Below are 27542 nucleotides of genomic sequence, written 5' to 3'. Positions count from 1 at the left end.
AGTAACCTCGGACAGACCCTGGCTCTTGGTAGGCGGTGTCTGACGGTATGATGAACAATGGCAATAATAGCCACAACAAAGATATTGTAATAGTTATAATAGTTCATGGTGTCGTAGAGCACAGCAGGGTGTAACAGGGCGTGGCAGGGCGTTGGCCAGACATAGAAAGTCGAAGCAGTGCAGTGCATAGCAGGGTGTAATAGGGTACAGCAGGGCGTAGGGCATGAACATGGCGACAGCTGCCACCATGATGTAGGTGCCATCATGATCCAAGATGATGATGCTGGGCGGAAAAAGAACATAAGGACTCCGGAGAATAAGCTCCCCGGAACTATGTTAGTAACAAGCATTTCTGTGACACGAATACACACAGATGGAAAGAGAGAGGAGAGAGAAGCTCAGTGTGTCCAAGGAGGTACCCCGGTAGTCTAGAACTATAACCGCATAACTAAGAGCTACAGAGAAGGGGAGATAGGGAGGCTGTGTTCCGTGATTGTGGCTACACACCTTCCCTGCCGGTCTAGGCTAACGCTGCGACTCATTACTCCCTAAGTATATGTAAGCTTTCTATGGGGAGAAGCAGAGATAGGGTGGGGGTGCGCCATGACTGTGGCTACACACCCATCCCCGCCGGTCTAGGCGAATGCTGCAACTCCTCATACCCTAAATATAGTAAGCTTTCTATGAAGAGAAGCCAAGATAGGGAGGCGGTGCGTCATGACTGTGGCTACACACCTTCCCTTGCCAGTCTAGGCGAATGCTGCAACTCTTCGCTCCGTAAATATAAGCGTTATCGAAGAGGAGAGTTTTAAGTTTACTCTTAAAGGTGGTGACAGTGTCTGACCCCCGAACCCAGACTGGGAGCTGGTTCCACAGGAGAGGAGCCTGATCGCTAAATGCTCTGGCTCCCATTCTACTTTTAGAGACTCTAAGTAACTCTGCATTCTGGGAGCACACTGCTCTAGTGGGACAATAAGGTACTATGAACTCTTCAAGATATGATGGTGCTTGACCATTTAGAGCTTTGTAGGTCAGGAGAAGGATTTTAAATACAATCCTGGATTTTACAGGAAGCCAATGCAGAGAAGCCAACACAGGAGAAATATGATCTCCCCTCTTTCTTGTCAGAACACGCGCTGCAGCATTCTGGATCAGCTGGAGAGTCCTAAGAGTTTTATTTGGGCATCCTGATAATAGGGAATTAAAATAGTCCAGCCTGGAAGTAACAAATGCATGGACTAGTTTTTCAGCATCGATTTGAGACAGGATGTTCCTAATTTTGGCAATGTTACGAAGGTGAAAAAAGGCTGTTCTAGAGGTTTGTTTTAAGTAGGCGTTAAAGCATATATCCTGATCAAAAATAACTCCTAGATTCTGACAGTAGTGCTGGAGGCCATGGCAATGCCATCTAGAGTAACTATATCTTGGAATAAAGATGTTCGGTGGTGTTTAGGGCCCAGCAAAATAACTTCAGTTTTGTTTGAGCTTAACATCAGGAAATTGTAGGTCATCCATGATTTGATATCTCTAATGCATACTTGAAGTTTGGCTAACTGACTGGTTTCATCTGGCTTGATTGATAAGTATAATTGGGTGTCATCCGCATAACAGTGAAAGTTAATTGAGTGTTTCCTAATAATATTGCCTAGAGGAAGCATATACAAGGAGAAAAGAATTGGTCCAAGCACTGAGCCTTGAGGAACGCCATGGCTAACTTTAGCGTACTTGGAGGATTTATCGTTGATATTGACAAATTGAGATCGATCAGAGAAATAGGACTTAAACCAGCTTAGTGTGATTCCTTTAATGCCAACTAAATGTTCCAGTCTCTGTAAAAGGATGGTATGGTCAATAGTGTCGAATGCAGCACTAAGATCTAATAAGACAAGTATGGAGACAAGTCCTTTGTCAGCAGCAGTTAGAAGGTCGTTAGTAATTTTCACCAGTGCCGTCTCTGTGCTATGATGCTTTCTAAATCCTGACTGAAAGTCCTCAAATAGACTATTCCTACGTAAAACGTCACATAACTGATTAGCGACTACTTTCTCAAGGATCTTGGAGAGAAAGGGAAGGTTAGATATAGGTCTATAGTTGGCTAAGACCTCAGGATCGAGGGTGGATTTTTTCAGAAGAGGTTTTATCACAGCTACTTTAAATGACTGGGATACATAACCTGTTAATAAAGACATATTGATCATATCTAGTAACGAAGTGTTAACCACAGATAACGCTTCTTTAAGTAGCCTTGTTTGATGGGGTCTAATAGACAGGTAGATGGCTTTGCTGAAGAGACCTTTAGCATTAATTGTTGAAGGTCTATTGGAAAAAAGCAGTCTAAGTATATGTCAGGTCCTGTCGTTCTTTCTAGCACTCCTGCATTCAAAGGTGAACCGTTAGAAGTTAAGGGCAAAAGGTGATGAATTCCATCCCTAATTGTTATAATTTTATCATTAAAGAAACTCATGAAGTCGTCACTACTAAGAGCTAGGGGAATAGATGGCTCAGTAGAGCTGGCTGGCTGTCAGTCAGCCTGGCTACAGTGCTGAAAAGAAACCTTGGGTTGTTCTTATTTTCTTCTATCAATGATGAGTAATAGTCTGATCTGGCATTTCTGAGGGCCTTCCTATATGTTTTCATACTGTCTTGCCAAACTAAACGAGATTCTTGGAGGATTTGGAGGAACGCCATTTACTTTCAAGTTTTCGTGAGATTTGTTTTAATTTGCGAGTTTGTGAGTTATACCAAGGTGGTAGTTTCCTTTGCTTCATCATCTTCGTTTTGAGGGGAGCAACAGAGTTTAAAGTCGTCCGTAGGCACCGTCTACCAAATTATTAATTTGGGAGGGACTAAACTTAACATGAAGCTCCTCTGTTATATTAAAGCATGACATTGAGTTAAATGCTGTTGGAATATGTTCCTTAAATTTAGCTATAGCACTGTCAGATAGGCATCTAGTGTAGAAGGTTTTATTTAATTTCGTATAGTCGGGTAGTAAGAATTCAAAAGTTATTAAAAAATGTTCTGATAATAACGAATTCTGTGGAAATAATATTAAATTTTCAATTTTGATGCCATATGACAGCACAAGGTCGAGTGTGTGGTTAAAACAGTGCGTGGCCTTATGCACAGTCTGACTGAAACCAATTGAATCTAGTAGTGAGTTGAAGGCAGTACTAAGGCTATTGCTGTCAACGTCCACATGAATATTAAAATCACCTACAATAATTATTTTATCTGATTTTAGGACTACACATGACAAAAACTCTGAGAATTCAGATAAAAATTCAGAATACGGGCTGTAATGTTTTCCATATCGGATGTTGAAGATTAAGAACAAGACTTTCAAACAAGTTATAATTTAGTTTAGGTTAAGGATTGATTAACAGGTTTGAGTCAAATATGGCTGCAACTCCCCCTCCTCGACCTGAGCCTCGAGGAATTTGAGTATTAATATGACTGGGAGGAGTGGCTTCATTTAGACTAACATATTCTTCATGGCCCAGCCATGTTTCAGTAAGACAGAATAGATCAATTTGATTATCTGATATCAAATCGTTTACCAATAATGCTTTAGAAGACAGAGATCTAATATTTAATAGTCCACATTTGATTCTCCTATTCTGTTCTATCGTTGCAGTGGTTGTTTTAATTCCAATTAGGTTGTTAAGTATAGCACCTCGTTGGTTTACGTTTGATTTTACCGACAGACATCGTAGTTATGGGATTATGAATGGGTGGCTGCTCCAAAGGAAGCACAGAGGAGCGTGTAGCACTGTACCTGTGATTACTGATATTACTGATTCTTACTGGAATGATATAGCTGGTCTGTGGGTTAGCAGAGTTATTTGTAAAGGAGTGAGAGCTTATGGGAGAGTGATTTTGGGAAGTGCGCTTGTGCGTGTGTTTACGGGGTGCAGAAAGTCAATCTAAGGTCTGGCAGCCGCGTCTATTGGGATGAATCCCGTCCCTGCTGAACAGGGAGCCACGTTCCCAAAACAGATTACAATTGTCAATAAAACCTATAAGGCATACTCCGCGACCTCTAGATGGAAGTGGGCCCGAAGTAAAAATCTTCTTCCCAGTGCTTTTTAAAGCTTCAATGAGAGTACCAAAGTCTTTCTTTGTGCACTCACTCTGCTGATAGGACATGTCGTTATGTCCACAATGGACCACGATGCGTTTAATAGAGGTCGGGAGTGAGGGTATCAGGTCCACAGCTTTAGCCAGGATGTCTGCAACTTTGGCTCCAGAAAAGCAGTGTGTGACAGCATTAAAAAAACATATATCCCGGATGATGGAGTCACCAATAATTATTGTGGTTGGGGGGAAGAGCGGACGAGGAGTGCGGGGGTGTGAATGGCCGGTGGCAGGAACAAAACAGGCAGTATCGGTTTCAGATGGACAAGGAAAAGAAGAGGAATATTGCTTACCATTCTGTGGGGGAGATTGTTTTTGAGGAACGTTATCATTTGGCCGGTTCAGGCAAGGGATGCCATCGGACCGTCTGACTACTGCATCCCTCAGAAGTTTTCGCCACGAGGCAGCGGTCCTCTCCCGTGACGACAGGTGGTCAGTCGGCTTTGAAGTGGGGCGAACCTGGATAACCAAATCGGCCGTTACCGGGGGAACATTCGGCTTCGACAGGGCATCGAAGCGACTGGAGAGGCTGAGGGCAGGAGGTGATGGAGCCCTACCCGAAGCTCTCTTTCGGCCGCAAACCACTTTAGTCCAGGATGGCCTGATGGTCGGTGTCGAGCAAGAGGATGGATGTGGGCAGGCGGATGGGTCCCAAAGCGCAGTATCCTGGAAAGCCGCCGAGAGAGTTGTGTTCTGGAGCGATTGATTTTGAGTAACGTCCAGGTAGGCTGTTAACAAGGCATCTTTGGTTTTTAAGTCCTCTGAGAGCCGACGAACTTCTTCCCTAAGGTCAGAAATTTCTTTGTTTGCATTTTCAAGCAATGATGAAATTCTGTGGGGAAATGGGGACTTGCCAGGTGTGGAGGTAGCCATGGAGCTGGCGTTAGCCTGAAGCTAATGTTTACTACTCGTAAAAAATGTGCGGTCCTCCATGCACAGGTATGTAGATTAGTGTAGATGCTGGCTCTTTCTGGAGACTAAAGGCTACCAGGGGGCTAATAAGAAACAAAAAACTAAGCAACTAGTACAACATTTTTCTCGAAATAATACTGTTTTCCTCCGTCTGTCTTCTCTCCCTCTACACTCTCACACTGCGTTACCTTCCGGTTCCGGTTGCTGATGCGTTCAGGTGCAAGTAAACATTATTACAACTATTAGAACCATAACTTACATGTCACACACATATAAAAAAGGCACTCAAATGTATAAAACAAAAAAAGACACACAAGACCACAAACAAACAAAAAACTACAGCTATTCTGAAATTCCAGACCCCAGTCTGATGCCTGTTGGCCAGTAACTTTCCCTCCATACCCCATTTCTTTCATTAATGTCCTGTATCATAACCAACAACAATGTACAGGTGCATGAACAGGAATGAATTACACATGTTTACAATAATACAGTACCAATACAATAATGAATGGCTACAACATGAACGCAGAAACTTCTGCTCGTTTTCAGCCCAGAAAGTGGATCAGCTGCTGGGTTTCCTCCTGCGTCCCTGTGTGATACAGGACGGTATAGCTATGTAAAGCACGTATCGATGTCTCCAAAGCAAGTAGTGTTATACACTGATATCAAACAAAATTTGCTGCTAATGGAGTTTAGTTAACACTGTAGACATGCATGGAGTCCATTCAAGGCAGAGAAATGCGGGACTGTTGTGCAAATAAGCAATGTAGCTAACGTTAAATTTAGCGTTAGCCTTAGCATAGCAAGCTAGCGATTTTTAAAAACGTTTCAATTACAAATATGGTTGCAAATATATATGTACAGGACTGTGTAGAGCACAAAACAAGACCGTCGTTTTACGACAATTTTTTAAATCAATTCTTTAAGCCGAAAATACTTACATTTATGGGTCTCTCTGGTCGACCTGGCAGCCATTTTCCTTGTTGCGCAATGAATCTGGATACCCCTTGCTTTTCAAGTAAGCTTGCATCCTTGCTTGGCGTTAAGGGGTATATAGCCCTTCCCCTTAGCCCTACCCCTCGACCAAAATGAGTATTGGGACAGCACTTCCTCTCACGTGACCTCTCACAAAACTAAGGGGTAGGGGTAAGGGGAAGGGTTAAGACAGAGAAATGAGACGCAGCCTTAGTGCGACAGTGGCAAGGAAAAACTCCCTTTTAGGGAGAAACCTGGGACAAACCCAGGCTCTTGGTAGGCAGTGCCTGAAGGTGCCGGTTGGGGGTGTGATGAAAAGTGGCAATAATAGTCACAATAAAGATAATGGAACTATGACTAGAAATAGTAGTCGTAGTAGTTCATGGTGTAGCAGGCCACTGCAGGTCGTTATAGGATGTACCAGGGCACAGCAGAGCATAGCAGAATGTAGCAGGACTTTCAAAATTAAAAATAGTTAATACAACATTAAAAGCATTTCATACAAAATTAAAACAGTTAGTCAAAAACAGATTAAATACAGGAATAAAAGAACTAAATTGTGAAATAGTCAAATTAAACAAAAGCAGTATCGAAAAGAAAGGTCTTCAGCCTTGATTTGAGAGAGTTGAGCGTAGGTGCTGATCTACAGTGTAGCGGTAGTTTATTCCAGATGTACGGACCATAGAAGCTGAACGCAGCTTCCCCCTTTTTTGTTCCAACTCTGTGGATGGCAAGCAGACCTGTCCCTGATGATCTCAAAGATCTCTGCGGCTCATAGTGTAGTAGCAGATTTGAAAGGTAAATTGGTCCTAAACCGTTTTGTGACTTATAAACTAACAAGAGTATTTTGAAATCTATTCTTTGGTGCACAGGAAGCTAATGTAAGGACTTCAGAACTGGAGTGATGTGTTCTATTTTCTTGGTGTTGGTAAGGACTCATGCAGCAGCGTTCTGAATAAGCTGCAGCTGTTTAATAGACTTTTTAGGAATACCTGTAAAGACACTGTTGCAGTAGTCAAGTCTACTGAAGATGAAAGCATTGATAAGTTTTTCCAAATCCTGTTGGCACATAAGTCCTTTTACCCTTGCTATATTTTTGAGGTGATAGTAGGCAGATTTAGTTACTGACCTAATGTGGCTGTTAAAATTCAGGTCAGAGTCCATAATAATGCCAAGATTTCTTGGTTGTTGTTTTTAACATTGTTAATTGAAGATGGGCGTTGACTTTTAATCGTTCATTTTTTGGTCCAAAAATGATCACCTCCATTTTATCTTTGTTTAATTTTAGGAAATTCTGGCACATCCAATCGTTGATTTGTTCAATGCTCCTGGCCAGGTGTTGTATTGGACTGTAGTCTCCAGGTGACAAGGTTATATAAATCTGTGTGTCATCCGCATAACTGTGATAGCTTATGTTGTTGTTTTCCATGATTTTAGCTAGGGGCAGCATGTAGATATTAAACAGTAGAGGCCCCAGGATGGAGCCTTGGGGAACTCCACATGTCAAACTTGTACGCTCAGATGCATAGTTACCTATTGATACATAGTAATTTCTATTCTTTAAATAGGATTCAAACCACTTTAGTACTGTTCCAGAAAGGCCTACCCAGTTTTCCAGTCTGTTTAATAATATGTTGTGGTCAACCATGTCGAAAGCAGCGCTGAGATCTAGTAATATTAAGACTGTAGTTCTGCCACTATCTGTGCTTAAGTGGATGTCATTAAAGATTTTCAGAAGAGCTGTCTCAGTGCTGTGATGTGGTCGGAAACCTGACTGTACGAGATCCAAAATATTGTTTTGGGACAATAAAAGGTTTATTTGTTGAAAAAATGCTTTTTCAATAACTTTACTTAAAAATGGGAGGTTTGATATAGGTCTGTTTTGCTTAAAAACTGAGACAGCACATATCCTCTACCTGATATGGATGCACTGACTGTTCTAATTTTCTGAATTTTTTTCACTAAAGAAGATGGTGAAGTTATTGCGGGCATCGGTGGACAAAAGTTCAGCTTCTACTGGTACTGGAGGGTTTGATAACCTATTGACAGTAGCAAATAGAGCATGTGAATTATTCAAGTTTTTAGCAATAATTTTGGAGAAGAACGACCGCTTTGCACTCCTCAGTACCACATTATTAATACAAAGTCTCTCTTTATAGATTTCATAATGGCCATGGAGGTTAGTTTTTCGCCACCTGCGTTCAGCTTTTCGACACTCTCTTTTTTTTGAATCTTACAGGTGCAACATTTCTCCATGGAGATTTTTTCTCACTAGAGATAGTTTTGACCTTAACGGGAGCAATGGTGTCAATAATAGTTGACATTCTACAATTGAAATTATCTACAAGCTCAGTTACTGAGGCTCCAGAGGGGGCTGTTGTGGACGAGAAAAGCTGAATGAATTTATCACTGGTGCTTTCAGTGATGTATTGTTTTCTGATTACCTTAATTTTCACAGTTATAGAGCTGTTAAAAAACACAGGAATGATCAAAAAGAGCAATATCATTCATCACAACTTTGGAAATGTTCAACCCTTTATAGATAATTAAGTCCAAGATGTGACCTTTGTTGTGTGTGGCTGTAGTCACATGTTGAGTCAGTCCATAATTATCAAAGATACAATACAGTTCCTTTGTACCTCTATCCTCAGGGTTGTCGACATGAATGTTGAAATCACCCGTAATAATTATACAGTCAATGTCAACACAGATCATCGACAGTAGTTCAGCAAAATCATCAAAAAAGACTGTACAGTACTTAGGTGTTCTGTAGATATTTAGGAATATAGCTCTATTAGTGGAGCTTAGCTGTAGAGCCACATACTCAAAGGAAGCGAAATTTCCAATGGATATTTGCGTACATAGGAATACGTTTTTAAACAAAATAGCAACCCCCACCTCCTCTCTTATTAACTCTATTCTCATTCATAAAACTGAAGCCAGGGGGGGCTGATTCGATAAGGACAGCAGCGCTGTTAATATTGTCCAACCAGGTTTCAGTTAAAAACATAAAATCAAGGTTGTGCTTAATAATAAGATAATTGATTAAGAATGATTTGCCTGCCAGGGACCTAGTGTTTAGTAGTGCAAATGTCAGTGTGTTAAAGTTATTAGCTGTCTAATTTTTTTGTGACAGACTGTGCCTGACAAGAAATAGATACTAAATTCACTGTCTTTGCAGTTAAGTAGTTGTTATATAGTGACTTCACCGATCCGTCTTGTCTGTTACTGATTCTGACTGGGATGGTGGAGCTGGTCTGTGGATAGAGCTCGTCTGTGGAAGTGTGCATGTGCACATGTCCACAGTATGTAAACAGTCATTTAAAAGTCGGTGTTTGCAGGGCATGGCACAGGTTCCCACAGAGCATTTGGTTGCCTCGTGTGTTTGGATGAATACCATCCCTGCCAAACAGCACGCCACATTCCCAAAACAGATTAAAATTGTCAATAAAACCTACATTGTGAATGTTGCATGTAGACTTGAGCCAGGTGTTATGTTAGAGTAGTCTGCTAAAAAGGCATGATCCACGACCTAGAGATGGCAGTGGCCCGAAATAAAAACCTTTTTCCCAGTGCTTTTTAAAGTGTCAATGAGAGATTTGAAGCTTTGCTTTGTGCGTTCACTCACAGGACATGTCATTGTGTCCACAATGAACCATGATGCGTTTTATGGAAATCGGGAGGGATGGTATCAGGGCCTTAACTTTGGCGAGGATGTCTACAACTTTGGCTCCTTGGAAGCAATGTGTTACAGCATTAAAAAACCGCATACCTCTGGTGATGGAGTCACCAATGATTATTGTGGTTGGGGGGAAGAGCGGGCACGGAACGGGGGAGTGTGAACGGCCAGCATCCGAAGGACAACAGTTCGCAACAGCACCAGATGGACATTGACAAGTAGGAGATAGTAGACCTACCTCACCCGCATCCTGTAGAAGCTCCCGGCGCGTAGCAGCAGCCCCTTCCCACGACGAGAGCGGTGATCCGACCGTGCAGCAGTACTCTCCCGCGACGACATCCGGTGAGCCGGTCGTGCAGCAGTCCTCCCCCGTGGTGATTCCTTGGGAGCCGGCTGCGCAACGGGGCGAGCTCCGGAACCACCAGGCACCGAGCCATAAGGAATCATGGCAGCCTCTGCTGGGAGGGTCGGGATGCAACAGGTCGCTACAGGCACTTCACCAACCCCGAGCAGGCGATGCAGCCCCACCCTCGGCTTTCCTCTGGCCACGGACCACCTCAGTCCAGGACGGCCTGACGGTCAGCGTTGAGCAGGAGGACGGACGTGGACAGGTGGACCGGTCCCAATGCACCGTACCCTGGAGGGCCGCCGATAGACTTGAGATCCGCAGCGACTGATCATGGGCTACATCAAAACAGGCCGCCAGCAGGGCGTCCTTAGCAGGGCGCAGCAGGCCACCGCAGAATGTAGCAGGGTGTAGCAGGGCATAGCAGGGCACGGAGCAGGACCACGGCGACAGCTGCAACCATGATTTAGGTGCCACCCTAATCCAAGGAAAACTGCTGGGCGACAAAAAACATACGGACTCCAGGGAATAAGCTCCCCAGAGCTAGGTTAGTAACAAGCATTTCTGGGACATGGATGAACACAGATGGAAAGAGAGAGGAGAGAGAAGCTCAGTGCGTCAACGGAAGTCCCCCGGCAGTCTAAAACTATAGCAGCATAATTAAGAGCTGGTCCAAGGTAAACCTGAGCCAGCTCTATAAGGGTTGGTAGATGAATCTGACAACTATGTAGAGAAGCAGAGAAGAGAAGGGGTGCCTTGTCTGGAGCTAAACACCCTCCCCCGCTGGTCTAGGCAAACCCTGCAACTCCTCACTCCCTAACTAACTAACTAAAAACATGGCATTTTTTCATTTCTGTTTTCTAGTGATTTAATTTTTTATTGTTATATGAAATAGAAAATAAAAATCGAAGCATGTTTTAAATTTTAACATTCCCTTTTGATCATGAAAAGGAAAAAACGCCTTGTATTTCAATTTCAAATTTTGTATTTTAAAATGAAAATCAAATAACCATTCGTTTTTTTTGTTTTTTATTACCTGTTAATGAAATGAAAATCAAATGACCAAAACATACACTGACCATACAAGCATGTGATTTAAAAATGAAAGAATATTTTATTTGCATTCATTAATACTCTGGGATCAGAAACAAAAGGTTTTATTTTACTTTTAAGATCTGTGTGAGCCTGAGTTTTACGTGTTTTAACATGTACAATCGCTGGTAAACAGAATAATAAAGAGCAGCTGTAGTACTATATTCTCTGTAAGACATGGTCATTATTCAAAACGATACGTATCATATCTTGGCCTCTCTATTGCGATACGTATCGTATTGTGACGTTGTAGGCAATACCCAGCCCTAATAAACACATGAAAATGAATTCCTTATACTTTAGCGCTTGTGTTTTTGGTGTTAGAAGGTATTTCTCTCAGTACAGCCCCAGGCCTGCTGGGCCCATAGACCTTTTTCATGGCAGACATTTTGACTTGACTTGACAGGAAAAGCAAGTAAAACAAATGAATTAACTATGGCTCAGTTTAAATCTTAATTTGTTCATATATTTCCTTTTTTTGAGAGAAGAAACACCTTTATTTGTTTCATAAGCTGCATTAAAGATAAGAACATTAAATCCTGTCTGTGATTATAACAAGCAAACTGTCCTTTGTCAACTGAAAAAAGCAGCTGTCTATATTTTCATTATGTACAGTATTTATTCTGTACTTATCCAAATTAGTCCAGTTTCAGTTTTTTCAATTGAATTATTTGGTCAGAAAAAACTGGTTGTTATGATGATGATGAGCCAGGCTTGTGACTTTGAAGTACCTACTGTATTGCATGTTCTTTTTCCGAACTGCACTGGGAGTAAGTCTGGCTGTAGGTAGCTTTTTTTCCAGACTGCTGTAATCTATGAGAAAGCAGTATTCACAATCTAGTGGATTAAACTCTGATTTGCAGTATTTAAGGTGTTCAGAAATGTGGAGAGGATTATGATGTGATCACCATCTGACACAGCATTTCATTTCTCTCAGGTTTCCATCGCTGTGGGTTTGGCAGGCTTCGCTTGCGTCCTCCTCCTCGTCCTTTTTGTTCTCATCAACAAATACGGCCGGCGCTCCAAATTCGGTATGAAAGGTAAGTCTACGTAAATATGCAGACAGGCAGATAGGCAGGCCGACAGTTAGCTTTGTTTTCTCTTTTCTGCCGGTTGCATTATCGTGCAGAATCCATTCCCCCAGCTAATATTCTCTTCAAAACCTTTGTTCATCAGAACATTTACACATGTAGCTACTGTAGAAGTCCTACTTTTTACTCTATTTTTTAAAGAACCACTACTACACTTTAGTCACATCCCACGAGGACTCATTTGAAAAAAAGAAAAGAAAGGGTTTTCCCATTTGGAGGCACTATTAATGGTCTTGGTGCTTGTTGCAGGATACTGGACTATTGTGTTTCATGCTAATACAGGCCATACATTTGCAACCACCCATACACATGCACACGTAGAGACTAGCTAGATCAATACTAAAGGTCAGTGTGCATGCAAACGAGGTCTATGCACTGTACATACACCTCACACATTCACCGTGTCTGAAGCGATTGTGGAAAGGATCCTGAATTAATTAGTGGACTCGGCGCTGTCGATCATGCTGAGAAATTCAATAGGATTAAACATGGCTTTTGTGCATGCTGAGCTTTCATTTTGTGTCAGATCCAGGTTTTGCTTGTATCTCTGGCGTTGGCGTTGTGGAAGAGGCGAAAACTGTCATAGGGCTGATCTAGGAACAGAGAGCAGAGAGGAGAGGACCGGTAGCGGCTCAGGTCCTGTGATTCAGGTTTCAAGTGTTTGCCCACCCAACTGCAGCTTATCAGTTGGCAAGCTGAGTAGCGGCTTTTGCTCGTGTTTGGTGGACTGTGGGGGTTGAGTTTGTGTATCGCTCACAAAATGCACTCTCCTGTGTCCCTTTGCGACAAGCTCCTGATCACAACCCATATGCATGTCTTCTTCTTAGTGGGTCAGTGGATTCACTCGTCAATTTCTAGCATTTGTCACTTTTTTCTTATGAAAAAATACATCACACTATGTTCTAATAACACACCACCGTGACCCAACACCTCAAACCATTCATTTTCCTCATTTCATACCGTAAGCATGGTGTAAAGTAGCATTAGCCGCCACCACCTCTTAATTAGCTACTTTACAGGATTAGTGTTTGTTACTTACCTTGGTAAAGAACTCTGTAATTATTTAGGGGGTGGCAATTATTGCATTGGCCTAAAGCTTATCAAGGATGAGTCTTAAACAGTAGTTAATGAGGCTTTACAGACGTCTTTGTAATGTCATGGCAAGTCATATAAATGTATGCTGTGCTAACAAACTTCTTTGGTTCGACCAAGCTCAACTGGTTCGACCCAGAAAACAAAAGTTGTCAAGTCAAAATAAGAAATAAAAGATAATTAATGCAAGATGTTTGTGTGTAAGAGACCACATACATATTATCATAAACTCCATGACATGTACTGTAGGTAGATTGGCCCTTTGTGTTTGTATACAGTCTATGAGATAGAATTGAATTGTTGCCACAGCTGCTTGCTTATGATGCATCTACCGTGAAGTGACTTTCTTATTCCTTTTATCTAAAGCACGTAGATGACAATGCATTTTACACACAACAGAGTAGTTTTGATATTTGTGTTACAGCTCTGCCTTATTTCTACACTTGCTTTCAAATAAAAGGAGGCACTGCTTCATATTGCTGGCAGTGTTGAGAGCTTAGCATGTTTCAATGCGCAGAGCACCCAGTGTCAAAGCCAGAGTAGTCTTGCATTGCTGTGGCTACACCACAGATACATTCTAGGATAGGAGACAAAAAATGCTCTGGGTTGTTTGCATTTCATTTAAACCAATCACAATCGTCTTAAGCGGTGCTAATTTCCTGATGCAGCGACGGTGGTTCTGCTAAATAGTCTCAGGAAGGAACTTGTTTTGGTGGAACATTTGCGCCCGCAAAAGAAAACTCCTCATCCAATATTAAATTAAGTTAACTGTTGACACAATCCAGTAACGTGAGCTATTTAAATTAGCTGATACATGGTTACACCTCATTGTCTCTTACCAGTTTCTCTCCGTGTGTACTTCGTCCCAGAATGTCACAGTTAGAGAGGAAATGCCCTAAACATATTCTTTGTAAATCTTTACAATCATTCACCTAAAGAAACAAACAGTCCTGCCTTGTTGCACCATCCAAATTTTCTTCAAAACTTTTTAGTATGTAACGGGCGCTTTGTTAGGCTTAGCCTGGCAATGTACTCCCGTCGATCCAGACTTCTGTAGGAGTTATTTCAACTCTTCAAATGCAGTTTCATTACTCGCCAAGCAGTAATCTATCTCATCCAAAGTTCTCTTGGACACTGCGGGGCTTCTTTAAAAAAATTGCATTGCATAGCTATCTCACTGAGTGCCACATGGTTCTCCAGCAAGACTCACTGCTTCCTACAATATGTTAAGATTGTCCACATTGCTCAAGGGCACCAAAACATTTTCCGTCAAGAGACTGAAAAGCATATTTTCATAAAACTTTTCTCTGCTCACATTTTTCCCAAGAGTCATTTGAGCTCAGCTGCCTTGTTCAAGGTAACACCTAGTTTTATGAACTAATGTGATAGTGCAGGAAATAGAAGCATATGGAAGGTTGAGCATATCACCAGGTTGAGCCATTACCGATAATGGTTTCCAGTTTTTACATTAAGGTCAGTGTTGTGTGGAGCAGGTACTGTGTGTTTCAGCCTTGTTCTACCTTATTGTTTCCATAATGTCTTCATGTAATGATTAACAAATAAGAGGCATCTAGGCTTTTCCTTTTCTATCAGGTAGTAGTTTGTATCGCCAGACTGTGGGTGTACATAAGCCACTTCAGTTTAAATAGAGATGCTGCCGCCTCCACTGTCACTGTGACAGATTGAAGGTATAAAAGACTTAAAGAGAGGTGATGTCGGTGTGGACTCTTTCAGGACCTCACGCTGTTTGGTACAATAGCCTGATTTGTCGTGTGTGTGTGTGTGTGTGTGTGTGTGTGTGTGTGTGTGTGTGTGTGTTATCCCCTCCCACTCTCATTCTGAAGAATCAGCTGGAAGGCTTGAAGAAGTCATTACCTGGATGGAGCCATAATGGATTTTCGCTCCACTAAATCACTATGGCTCTTTTGGCTGTTTGAGTTTGATCACCGACCGTTTCTGGGCATCCAATAAAAACTCTGTTTTTCTTTTTGTGTGTGTGTGTGTGTGTGTGTGTGTGTGTGTGTGTGTGTGTGTGTGTGAGCTACATTCAATTGATTTGCTAGCATTTCAAGGCCCACCGCCAGGTCCGTCAACTGGCTGCCCTGCGTTTACAGCTCTGACTGATATACTCCAGCTCAGTTTATGTGGTTGTAATTGTGGTTTAATGTAAGCTACTGTGCCTGCCTGTGTGTGTTTGTGTGTGTGTGCACATGTGTACGCTGTACATAACCTGTTGCTCTGATCAATAGGTTGTCAACTTACCTTACCAGCTAAAGCATCTTGCTGTCTAAGCAGCAGTCTCATCTTTTACATTGTGATTTACACCAGTTGGTTTGAAGTGTCTTTCACACAGATTTTTGTCAGCAGGGAATCGATAATGCTTCTTTAGAAAAAGACACACAGCACGTTAGTAATGAGTATTATGCTCCCCTGTTGTCTTTTCTTATATTCTGGTAGAAAATTACCCCACCCCTGCTGCTGTAAGTGCAGCCAATAGACAACTAAATGTATATCATTGTGTCATATTCCCTGTCTTCTACATAAAATCTCCTGAAAAGCAGAGATCCATCCATCCAGTGTATTTCTAGTGCTATTGGGTGCACCTGTTTTTATTATTTGGACTGTACAAACCGAACATGTTACAGACTTCACCAGGACTAATGTGATTTTTGGCTTTGAATTATTATTTATTTTTTTTATCTAGGAGTCACGAACATACATAAAACTTAATAGAATAACATTGCTATTATACAATAGCAAAAAAGAGTGAAAGTGAAACTTGACACGTTCCTGGTGGTATGCTGTCATTCTCTGTCATTATAACAACACAGTAACTTACCCTGATCTGAATTTTGAAATATAACCATTTTGAACTAATTCTGAGGGTCCCAACAGGGCTTTGGAATCAATGCCACATTGTGTTGCATTCTGGGTATTTCTGTGGCTCATCCACAATAGTTGTTGGCAGCTGCTGCGTGTTTATATAAGTAGCAGATGATACAGGCGCTATTTTTGGCTCCATGTCACTGCAGAGTTTAGACTGAAAATATACAGTGAACAATCAAAGGCAGAGGTGACATGTCAGGAGGAAGTGACAAATGACGAAGGAAACGGTATTGAGTGAAGTTCATTTTAGGAAGGCAAGACCATGGTAGTTATTAATCGGTCGTTCAAAGATAGATGTTTTACTGAACCAAGAAACTTGATGTGTTTGTGTATCATTCTTATTTTTTGCACATATTTTGTCTTTGATGAATTCAGTACAGTAAAAGTTTTTTTTTCTCTAAAACGTTCTTTTAATGTACCGGGGCAAAGCCTTACGGCTCCCTTTTGGAGGCACCAGGAGGAGGAATTTACTACAACCAGCCAAAAAATAGTCTGGCACATAACCAGCCGTAAAATCCAGCCCGTCCTCACCTAGAACAGTATGTGCAAGCAGCTCATAACGGCTGACAATTATATTTTTTTGTTAGGCGGCAGAATCTCGTGGCTGTAGGAATTGTTGATGTTGGGGGGGTGGAAGGGTCAAATAAACACAGGACTTTTAATCAGGAGACCTGCGTTCCACGCCTACATACATACACATGCAGGTGTACACCCGTAAACATACACGCACATACATTTCCCTTAAAAAAAGAGTCACACTCAGTAACTATTACATTATTAATAACCCACAATCTAAAACCTTTTTGCATAGAACAAACATGTTTTATAGAAAAACAATTATAAAACAATAGTAATATATAAATATATTTTAATAATAATAATAGTAATAATAATACTCTATAAGAATCATACAAGAAGTATTCAATCCGTCATTTGCATGCCAGATAGATACCGCTGCATATACTTTTTGAAAGATGATTGATATTTAATTAGACAAATATTATAACTTATATATTATAACTTACTGGTAACTTATTCCAGTTTGTTATGGCTCGATACATAACAGTTTTTTTCGATGGCAGAAAATAGCACTCATTTGAAGCCAATCCCTGTTGATTTACTAAACCTAATTATTTTTATTTGCCTAAACTTAACTAGTTCGGTTTCACAGCGTTAACGAAATATTTAAAATGTTAGAGTTAACGTTATGTTAAATAGAACGCTCACATGACTACAGTCACATGATTAAACTGCCAATGTGCGGCATTAACATAACGCTCATATGTGTCATTTTGAGGCTCTTTTGAAATTAACGTATATTGTTGTTTAGGTATGGCGATGTGTTGGTAAAATCACAACTTGTCACTTTTACATTAAGGTTTTTTGTACCAATTATATTCAAGCATAAATAATATATATATATATATATATATATATATATATATATATATATATATATATATATATATATATACTGTATGTATATAACGTGAAGACAGTTTTAGAGGCAGGCAGGCTTTGTTGCCTTTAGACAGAGCCAGGTTGGCGTTTCCAGTCTTTATGTTAAGCTAACTTGGCTGCTGGCTGTAGATTCATATTTGCCATACAGACATAGACAGTGGTATCAATCTTCTCATCTAACTATTGGCAGGGAAGCAACAAAGCATATTTCCCAAAAGGACAAACTGCACTTTCAGGCCACTGTGCCTGGATAAATCACACACAAGTCTGTAAGTGCAGAATGCATGTGAAATAAATTTGGCCCTCAGTCTTTAACCCTATTAAATATTATGAGGCTGAAAATGCTGAACGAAGCAAATGACTGACTCATAAATGCTGAGACTCCAAGAAGTCAGGGTCAGATAAAGCTGAGTTAGTTAGACACAGTTACCTGTGTCAAGGTGAGCAGACACTGTTCTCATTTAATGACATTTAGCCATCCAGTCACCACTGTTTCTCAGAGTGCACAGGTGTGGGGCTTTCTCAGTGAGCAGTAGAGCATGTTGTGTAAACTGAAACTGTGACATTTTTAAGACATAGGCCAGTCTGCTCATTAGGGTTTTGATTTAATCAACATAGGCAGTTTTTAGGTTTTTGGACATGCAGATAGACATGAAGGTAAATCAAAGAGATGACCAGAACACACAGAGCACACACACACACACACACACACACACACACACACACACACACACACAGACACACACACATAAACTGTACCCCACTGCGGCTTGCTAGTCTCTGTGATCCAGGCGTGTGTCAGGGCGGCTTACCCTCCTCTCCGCTACATTACCTGAACCAGGCCTGGGGATGATCAGCCCACACACACACTGCAGCATTTACCACATCACTGCCTGGCTTGGCATCCAGTGGCCAGAGTTAGCTCTGCCCCCGCGCAGCGAGACAGTCTACAGACAGACGGGCAGGCACACACTCCTGCTATGTGTCTGGACAAATGTCATTTCCAGCCAACAATCTTTTAATTAAATGTGATTTGCATAGCCCGTTCAGCATAAGTCATACATGAAACAGTCATTGTATTATAAGTATAGTTACTCAAGTACAGTACAATTTTGAGGTACTAAGTATTTCCATTTCATACCACTTCTATTCCACTACATTTCAGGCAAACATTTAACTTTTCAAAGTTACTTTACAGATCAACACTTTACACAGCAAACCTATGGTGGTGGATGAGATGGTAAAGAAATATGGTCCTGCCCGTTTTTTAAATTGTTTTTTTTAATCATTTTTAACTGCTCTTTAACGTTTTATGTAAAGCACTTTGAATTGCCCTGTTGCTGAAATGTGCTATACAAATAAAGCTGCCTTGCCTACAGTGACTTAGAACATAAACTAATACATTGTTAAGGGTTCAACCGCCGGATATTAACTTATAGAAAGTACTGTAGTTAATATTAGTTCCACCATCAGTGCAGGCATACTAATACACAGCAACTAGTGGTGTCTTTGGTGTGATGAGGTCGATCCAACCTTGCAAAGTGAAGTGATGTGGTTTGTTGAAAAAACAGTTTTTTCACGCAAATGTATGACTTTGTAATCTCAGAGAATATCAGTTTTTTTCCTTAAATGCGTATGTTTTTTTATCATAAATGTACACTTTAAATGTTTTTTCTCGTAAATCTATATATTTTGTCTCTGAATATTACCCCACTCCCCCAGCTCTGCATTTTTTTTCCTAGAATGTCCCTAATATGCTGTCATGTGTAAATATGTCATAGTGATTCTGTGAGCAAAGTCTTTCACACTAAGTCACAGAGGGCAGACAGGCTAACACATTAACTATGGGCAGATGGAGATTTTTTAATGGAAGCAACTTATAGTTTGGCTTCCCTGGCAGGGGACAGGTGTTTAAGGGAGATTTCAGGCCCCCTTTTGAAACCACGGCATTGGAGACTCATTCACTATTCATGTTGCTACATAATTAATGACAATGACTTTTAAAAAAAGATTTTTCTTTGATGTTTAAAAACATTACATTTAAACATATTCTGCATTGTTAACAGATATACAGATTGCAAAGTTCTCGTCTTTCCTGCACAAATGGTGTTTACCCTTTGCTCAGTTGCTACAGCGCCAGCCATCTTAATTGACTGTAATTCATTCTTGTGAACGCATGCGACAGATGGGGCCTGCCAAGAAAACAGCAACAGGCACATCGGGGAAGTGTTTCTTGTTATATCTCTTCCCAGAAAAGAAGGCTGTTATCAGGAGTTAAAGTCCATCTTCCATCATGTCTGTCGTCATATTGTGTTGTTTTTTAGACTATCTCTGCCGCTGATGCCACAGATCGCCGGCATTTTAAGTGAACCCTAAAAGGATTTGGAAGCTGCTGACTGCACTCTCTCAGCCGCAGCATTATCTCACATGTCGTTCCCTAGCTCTTTTTGCACCGTGTATGGAAAATGAAAATACAAAAAAAAAGACTGTTTATTTATTTATCTCACTTACAAGTTGCATGAGAGCCTTCCCTGGGAGTTTGACTGTGGTGCTTGTCTGTCCCTGGATGGATATAGAGTGCAGGGTGGCCTAGGGTTGTTGCTGTGGACATGGTGTTCCTGGTACAAATAGGATTGCTATTTTTTTGTTTTCTTTTATATTGGACTCCAGACGGTCAGCATAAGACTGCCAACAGCTAAGTGCCCTCTGTCCTCTTGGTATCTTTCTGCAGAGCTGTGCACTGCTGTGATGTGCCACGCACTGTAAAGTAACTTCCAGTAAAAGGCCAGGCTTTGCAGAGTGGTCTTGCTGAATGCACTTTGACTGGGTGTTTGGAAGCGTCTTTCCTTTTAAGTCTTTGCTATCAATAGTTCAGAAGGTTTAACAATAGCTTAATATAACATCTTTAAAGTTTCAGTGTATGGCAGAATACAGATGAAGGGGTAGAGGAAGAAGCCACACTCTTCTACCGCAGGCTTTCTGAACTGCTGCAGCAATTTGACTCTGTCCCCCAGGGGGACTCATTTCGAAAATATCATGTTTGTTCCTTTTTTCAGCCATGGAAAGCTACAAGAGCCCGCTGTGTGTGAGTCATAAGCTTTTTGTCTTATAATGAATACAAATGTAGTTACACTGCAAGACTCTTGATTCTCGTTTTCCATGCAATCAATCACCTCGTATTCTAATGGCCTGAGAGCCAGAACATATGGAATGGTCTTTTACACAGGCCTTGGATGAATAAAGGCCTTGGATGAAACATGTGAACATCAAGGATGACTACAACAGGCTTTTCAGTACATACTGCATAGGTTATGTGAAATCCAACACTTTAAAAAGAGTCATATAGTGACGTAATACTTCATTAAATGATAAAAGAGATTTAACCTTTTGTACACTTTAAGAGTGTATTATTCTAAAGCAATTGGTTAAATATTCAAGGCAAAGAAATTGCTAAACAAGCTCACTTTAATACACCCTTTAAAAGTGTGTATTTTGAGAGGAGTATATGTAATTACATAGCTCAATAATAATAATAATAATAATTGGAGCAAAATGCTGTAAGATAATATGAAAGAAGGGGTGATTACTTAAGGTTTCAGACAATGTAATGTGTGTAATATGACTGTGTATACTATTATCAGTTACACACACTGCGGCTCTGACTTTTTCATTTTATTTTATTTTTTTAATTTTGTTTTCAGTAAGCTCTATTTTTCAATAGGCTTGGTTAGGGACATTGTCTCTAGAGCTTCTTTCTTGTGAAGGTTCATTGCCACTGTTTATTACAACTCTGAATTTTCAAAAAAATGTATTGCCTTCAACACACTGTAAACCATTTAGGAGACGGACACTGTCTTCAGTGCAGCTGAACAACAGGTCCATGCAAATGCATCAGGGACAACTTCTACATCTCCATGTTTCATTTAGTATTGATCAGAAAAACTCTTCAACTGCTGCTGCATACTGGGTTTTTTTCATTATGTGCTTTATCTGAAATAGAGGAAAATGTTCTGTGTATCTAACCACTATATCAGTGCTATTGTTCCGATGCCAGTCCTATCATGTATATTAGTATTTTTAAAGTGAGCACAATGCTTAATCGTTTTTACATTTTCACACTTTTAAAAACCTTTTATTTAGCTCATTGTAGTAGCACATTTATTAATATTGATCCTACACTGCACTCCCACAGTCTTTTGTCAGCCATTTACTGCTGCCCATATTTCTTTTGAGGACCTTGGTTTTGCTTGAATTCACATTGACAGCTGGCTAAGAAGGTGTACATTTGTATAACTAACTTCCTGCCTACACCTCTCTCTGTGACTGGAATTGAAACACATGTTTGACCATTGAGATACTGCTTCACCATGTAAACCACATGGTTGGCACATTCTGGATAGAGATGCATTAATGCAGTATTACCTTCTTTTTTTTCTTTTTTTTGCAAGAGGCGAGATAATCTCTATTAGCTCTGTAAGTAATCATAAAAACATTTATTTCTGCATTGAACTTTCATTCAACCTCCCAACCATACAGTATATTCCCTATCCTGGAGGACTTTGCTAATGGTTATTGCGCTCATATTTTCTGCAATTTACATAAGGCCTTGGAATAGACTTATGCGGTATAGTGCTGATGAGTTTCTTCCAGGTTAATGAACATTAAGGGACTCAGTCTCACCAGACTTGGAGTACAGCAAACTCCGCTTGGACAGCACTCCTCAAATCTTGCAATACAGCACTGACGGTTCCCTGTTGGCTTCACATGGTGTTAGCGGGAGGGTCAATGCGTCGACTCGACTCACTTTTTTGATACCAGTACTTTTCTCTTTTTGTTTTCCACTGTGGATATTACCCCCTCAGTGTGGGCTGGATTCTCAGCTGATTGCCATAGCGACGCTGCGTGAATCTGTCAGGCATCATCTTCAATGCGACACTCACTGACTCCTGTCATCAGAAAGGAACGTCTGCACTTCATCAATTGTATGCCATAATCAGTGTTGGGGAGTAATGGAATACATGTACCGGCGTTACGTATTCAGAATACAAATTATGAGTAACTGTATTCCGTTACAGTTACAATTTAAATAGTTGGCATTTAGAATACAGTTACATTGTTGAAATCAATGGATTACATGACAATACTTCTCTGTTTCACGGGTTTATTCAATCTTGCAACTCCATACATTTCCCAGAAGCCCCAATATGAAAACGAAAAAATTAGCTATCTGCGTGATCACTGATAGAGGTAGAGATGGAGCCGGACCAACAGAGCCAGGGCAGGAATGGTTTCTATCTGGGAAATTCAAACAGTATTTCACATTAAAGAGAGAGAAGAGAGAACGAAATATAACTGTGCAGTGCAACCTCTGCTTGCCAGCAACCAACCTCCTTTCAGCGTCCAAATTCCTCCACCTCCAACCTGAAGAAGCATCTTAAAGTAAGTTATTTTTAGCCAGGGGTAGTCATCAGCTGTAGTTTTACTGCTCACCTTGCTGTTTTATAGCTGACGTGTGACTTTACATTCTCCTACGTGCTGATTAACTAGCCCCAGAGCCGTTGAAAGACTAGCCCCGTTTGACATGCTAGCTAATGTTAGCTAAAATTAGCTCGTGGTAGCTTAGACTGCAGTTAGATTTTTGTAGTATGCAGTTCGGGACTACAAATACAACAATCTATCTGCTTGTTCAGGTACACATTCAGCCAGTTGGAACAGAAGAACACACCAGAATAGGCCTGTTTAGTAAACTGGATGTGATGGCCGCATTCCTACTTATAACATGCAATTCAATGTGGAAGTAATCCAAGTATTCAGAATACGTTACTCAGATTGAGTAACGTAACGGAATACGTTACAAATTACATTTTTGGGCATGTATTCTGTACTCTGTAACGGAATACGTTTTGAAAGTATCCTTCCCAACACTGGCCATAGTTTAGTTTACGCAGTGGTGGAATGTAACTCCAGTACTTCAGTCCAAATGTTGAGGTACTTGTACTTTACTTGAGTCTTTTATTTTCATGCCACTTTCTACTTCTACTCCGCTACATTTCAGAGAGAAATATTGGACTTTTTACTCCACTAAATTCATCTGACAGCTTTAGTTACTAGTTATTTTCTGCACACAAAACACATGTAGTTTATAAAATACAATATTTTATTATAAATTAAACTATACCCAACAATATACAGGCCTACAAGTCCAGCTGAAATGATTAGACCATTAAACACTTTTGATTGACAGAACTGTTCTGATTGTTTCCAGTTTTGAGTACTTTTACTTTTAATACTTAAAGTACATTTTAAGCTTTTCAATGTAGGACTTTTACTTGTAACAGAGTATTTGTAAGGTGTAGTATTAGTACTTTTACTTAAGTACAGGATCTAAATATTTAAAATTTAAAAAATCTGGGTCTGGTGAATAAAAATGTTGCGGTTGCTATTGACGGTAGCTTGGCTATTTTAAAATTGCTGTTGGTGCATGATCTCGTGTCGTGCTAGTGACAATTCTCTAATCAGTGGTCTGCAGTGTTAACTCCACCTTTTAGTATCAGCTCAGCTCGCTTGGCACCTCTGCCGAGGTGGTACCAAGAATGGAGTGGTTCTATTTGTACCACACGTTGTCACGTGAAAATAACTGTTCTAATGTGTAACAACTTCAACTAAACTGATCTTGGCTGCTTTGTGGAATGCGACTTAAGTGCTGCTCTTGGTGTTACCATTAAAAAAAAGCCATGTTCAAGCCCTGTTTTGACTAAAAAAGGATATATGAAGGTCCGGCCCAAATTGGAGATCTAGAGAAACTTTGCTTTCTTAACTTCTGCGGGCTATTAACAACACCTCATCTACCAGCTAACTGAATGGAGAGACCGTAACCTGCACCGTAAAACTAGCCCCAAAAACCAGCAAATGAAGAGGTGTAGCTCAATCATAAACCTTCAGTGTGTGCAGCTCAACATTTTTGCCCCATGTTCCCGTGCAGAAACCATTGGCATGAATCCAGTTTGGATTTTCAACTTGCGGAGGGTGATGCTTTGCTTATTATACCACACGGGAGAGCATCCACTCAGAGATGGGAAGGTCATTTTCAGGGTCTGAGATGAGATTGCTGCCACCACTGTAACAACTAGTTAATTCAGTGTGAATTTTAGCCACCGGCCTGGCAAACAGCTAATTTTATGTAACTGCCAAATTAGGGAGCCGCATGCTCACTCCTACGCTGGATAGGATTGTGAATCTTTTATACTGACATTGAAATTAATTTCTTTGCTGAATCAAATATGATGTGAGAGTATGTTTAATAATGACATCATTCCATATACTGTATATGAGTGAGTGTTTTTATTACAATATATATCCAACATAATACAATAATCATGACAATATTGCAAACATCATAGGTTTAGTAGTGACAGGAGGTCTATTTTGAACAGTCCCAGCACTATACTATACTTGCGAGCAGCATACTCTACTGTGGTTAATGTTGACATATTCTACTTTGTATTGTATAACCGTAAAAGTATTCCAGTATAGAGTAGCTACATACAAAGTACCATAACTGTAATAATAGTATTGTACAGTATTGACAGTATTGTACTACAATATGTGTTGAACAGTAACAGTAACTGTGGGTGTTATTTTGACAATACTCTGTTATAAATTAAACCGTGACATAATTCTACTACGTGTTATTAGATATCATTGCTTCTCCATATTTCGTCATTAAATTTTTTTTTCATAAGTCAATGCTATTGGTCCCCCTTTGCATCTGTCTGTGGGTTTTACAAAAATTTAAACAGTGAGGAAGCGATTTCGTCTGAGGGGAATAGTTCAATAAAATAGTTTCAAATGAGCCTTTTCTCATTTCCTGAAAAACAGCGATTTTGGACATACAAGGTTTTTATCCAACAGCGACAATATGTATGGGCTGCAAGGCCAACAGACTAGAAAATCTTTTTTTAATGCCAAAAATAACACCAAATATTCATTGTTTCCCCTATATTCATTCAGCGGCGCACTGCTGTTCTGCAGCGACTCACTGCCATGAGTCCATGAGCAAGGCAACTGTCTGTGGTTAGTTCACGTCTGTAACAGCAGGACAAAGCTGCTGACGTCAGTTGAAGCGGTTAAGTGAAGATAACGTTGTCTGTAGCCTAACGATTACAAACAGGCTTGGTAATGAACGACACGCTAACGTGCTGGCGGATTCTGTGTTGTGTTTTTAGCTGAGCTGCACTAGAGAATATTCGGTTAAAAGAGTTGGGTGATGCTTTTTTGCCCTCATTGTTCTCTGTGAAGTTTGCTGGAAGTGATGTAATGTAGTGTTTTATGTGGAGTGAGCATCGGAGTCCGTAAAAATAGCCGTTTAAATGCTATATTGCTTGTAAGGAAATAATGGGGGTAACAAGCGAGCCAGCTTCATCCGACCGAAGTTATATATATTGCTGTATCATGTATATGTTTAATGTAATAACTGTAAAATCATACTTTCACCTATTTAGACATCCAAAAAGACTTAAAAATTAACCAATCTGAGAACAAAAATCACTGTTATTCTCAAATATTCTTGGGCATAAACTGCAGTAATAGATGAACTGCATACAGCCGACTAGCAGTCCAGCGCAACCAAATTCACCGTGATCAGGCCGCCTTGCTTCTGTTAAATATGGAGCTGTCCTTCCATCAGCCGGACTTTCCCTCTCTGTGTATTCCCATCGGCTCATGTTCCCATCAGCCTCTCCCCTGTTTGCATTAACACACCTCTGGGACCGGCAGACCGCAGCCTCCATCTTTCATAAGAATGGTTCAAGTTTTAGCTCTGGAAAGTAAGTGTTGTGTGATCACAACTGGGGGATTCATTATTCATAGACACACACACACACACACACATACACACGCACACACACACACACACACACACACACACACACACACACACAGAGCACATAAACACAAAGTGAATCTCCTCGATTCTCTTTCTGCATCTCTGCTCTCTTCCTCTAATTGTCTCACTCTCTACCTTTCTTTCCGTATGTATCTCTATCATCTGATCTCCTCTCTCTTTCTCCATCTCTCATACCACACTAATGGAGTTAGTGAGCACCAAGGATAAAACAATTAAAACCAAATTCATTTGAATGAATTAAGGAGCAGGGAGCTGCAGTAGCTGACATTTCTGAGGCAAGACAAATCATCCTGCATGGCTGCTTTAGTAGCATTTTACAGTGGCTTTGTCCCACCTCATTAACCTGTGTATTAACCCGTAGAGAAGCGTTGTTAGTACACAGTAATGCAAAATAGATGGGGAGTGAATATGTGAGGAAGGAAATGGTTACGGCTCTGTGTTAACGTTGCTCTGGGCCCTTCGGATGGACTCAGGCTGAGCCTTCGAAGACTGTGTGGTGAATAACAAGTCATCTCCATGCATTTTCCAATATTTTTCAGTGAGCAGCAACAAGAGATGCACAAGATCTGCAGCCCAGAAGACTTCAGAGGCTGTTAAGGAAATGCCATGGCAATCTGTGCTGCTCTAAGAGGGTGTGAAATGAAGATGGAGAGTGTGTCACACTGCGATGAGAGGTCATTACTGGCTCCTCAAATGCAGCAGATTATGTCAATTTTACAGGCCACAGTCTTGTGGGTCACCACATTTTGTATCCTCTTCGACACTGCGACACCTTAACACTTGATAATGAGTCCAGAAGTGTCTGGAGTTCAAATGTGCATTTAGAGCTGTGGTGCTCAGGAACAGCAGCTAAACGGGGGTGTCGCTGGCGATGATGAGATGCAGCCAGATGGCATCAGGATGTTGCTCCTTGTGCTCGGAGTCGTTGCAACAATCGCTCTGTCTCTCCTGGCAGATTGTCAC

General features: G+C 40.7%; 1 protein-coding gene across 2 annotated transcripts in view; it reads left to right on the top strand.

The window, feature by feature from the left end:
- Positions 1 to 27542, top strand: part of ntrk3b (neurotrophic tyrosine kinase, receptor, type 3b) — a 223950-nt gene that overhangs the window by 135710 nt on the left and 60698 nt on the right. For both annotated transcript variants that reach the window (XM_078260759.1, XM_078259942.1), the window contains exon 10: positions 12082 to 12184. In XM_078260759.1, the coding sequence (XP_078116885.1) occupies positions 12082 to 12184 (103 nt within the window). The remainder of the gene's footprint in view (positions 1 to 12081; positions 12185 to 27542) is intronic.

This window comes from Sander vitreus, chromosome 1, assembly GCF_031162955.1.
Source record: "Sander vitreus isolate 19-12246 chromosome 1, sanVit1, whole genome shotgun sequence".
Taxonomy (NCBI): domain Eukaryota; kingdom Metazoa; phylum Chordata; class Actinopteri; order Perciformes; family Percidae; genus Sander; species Sander vitreus.
Note: the sequence above shows the minus strand (reverse complement) of the source record. Positions and strands in the feature narration are given on the sequence as shown.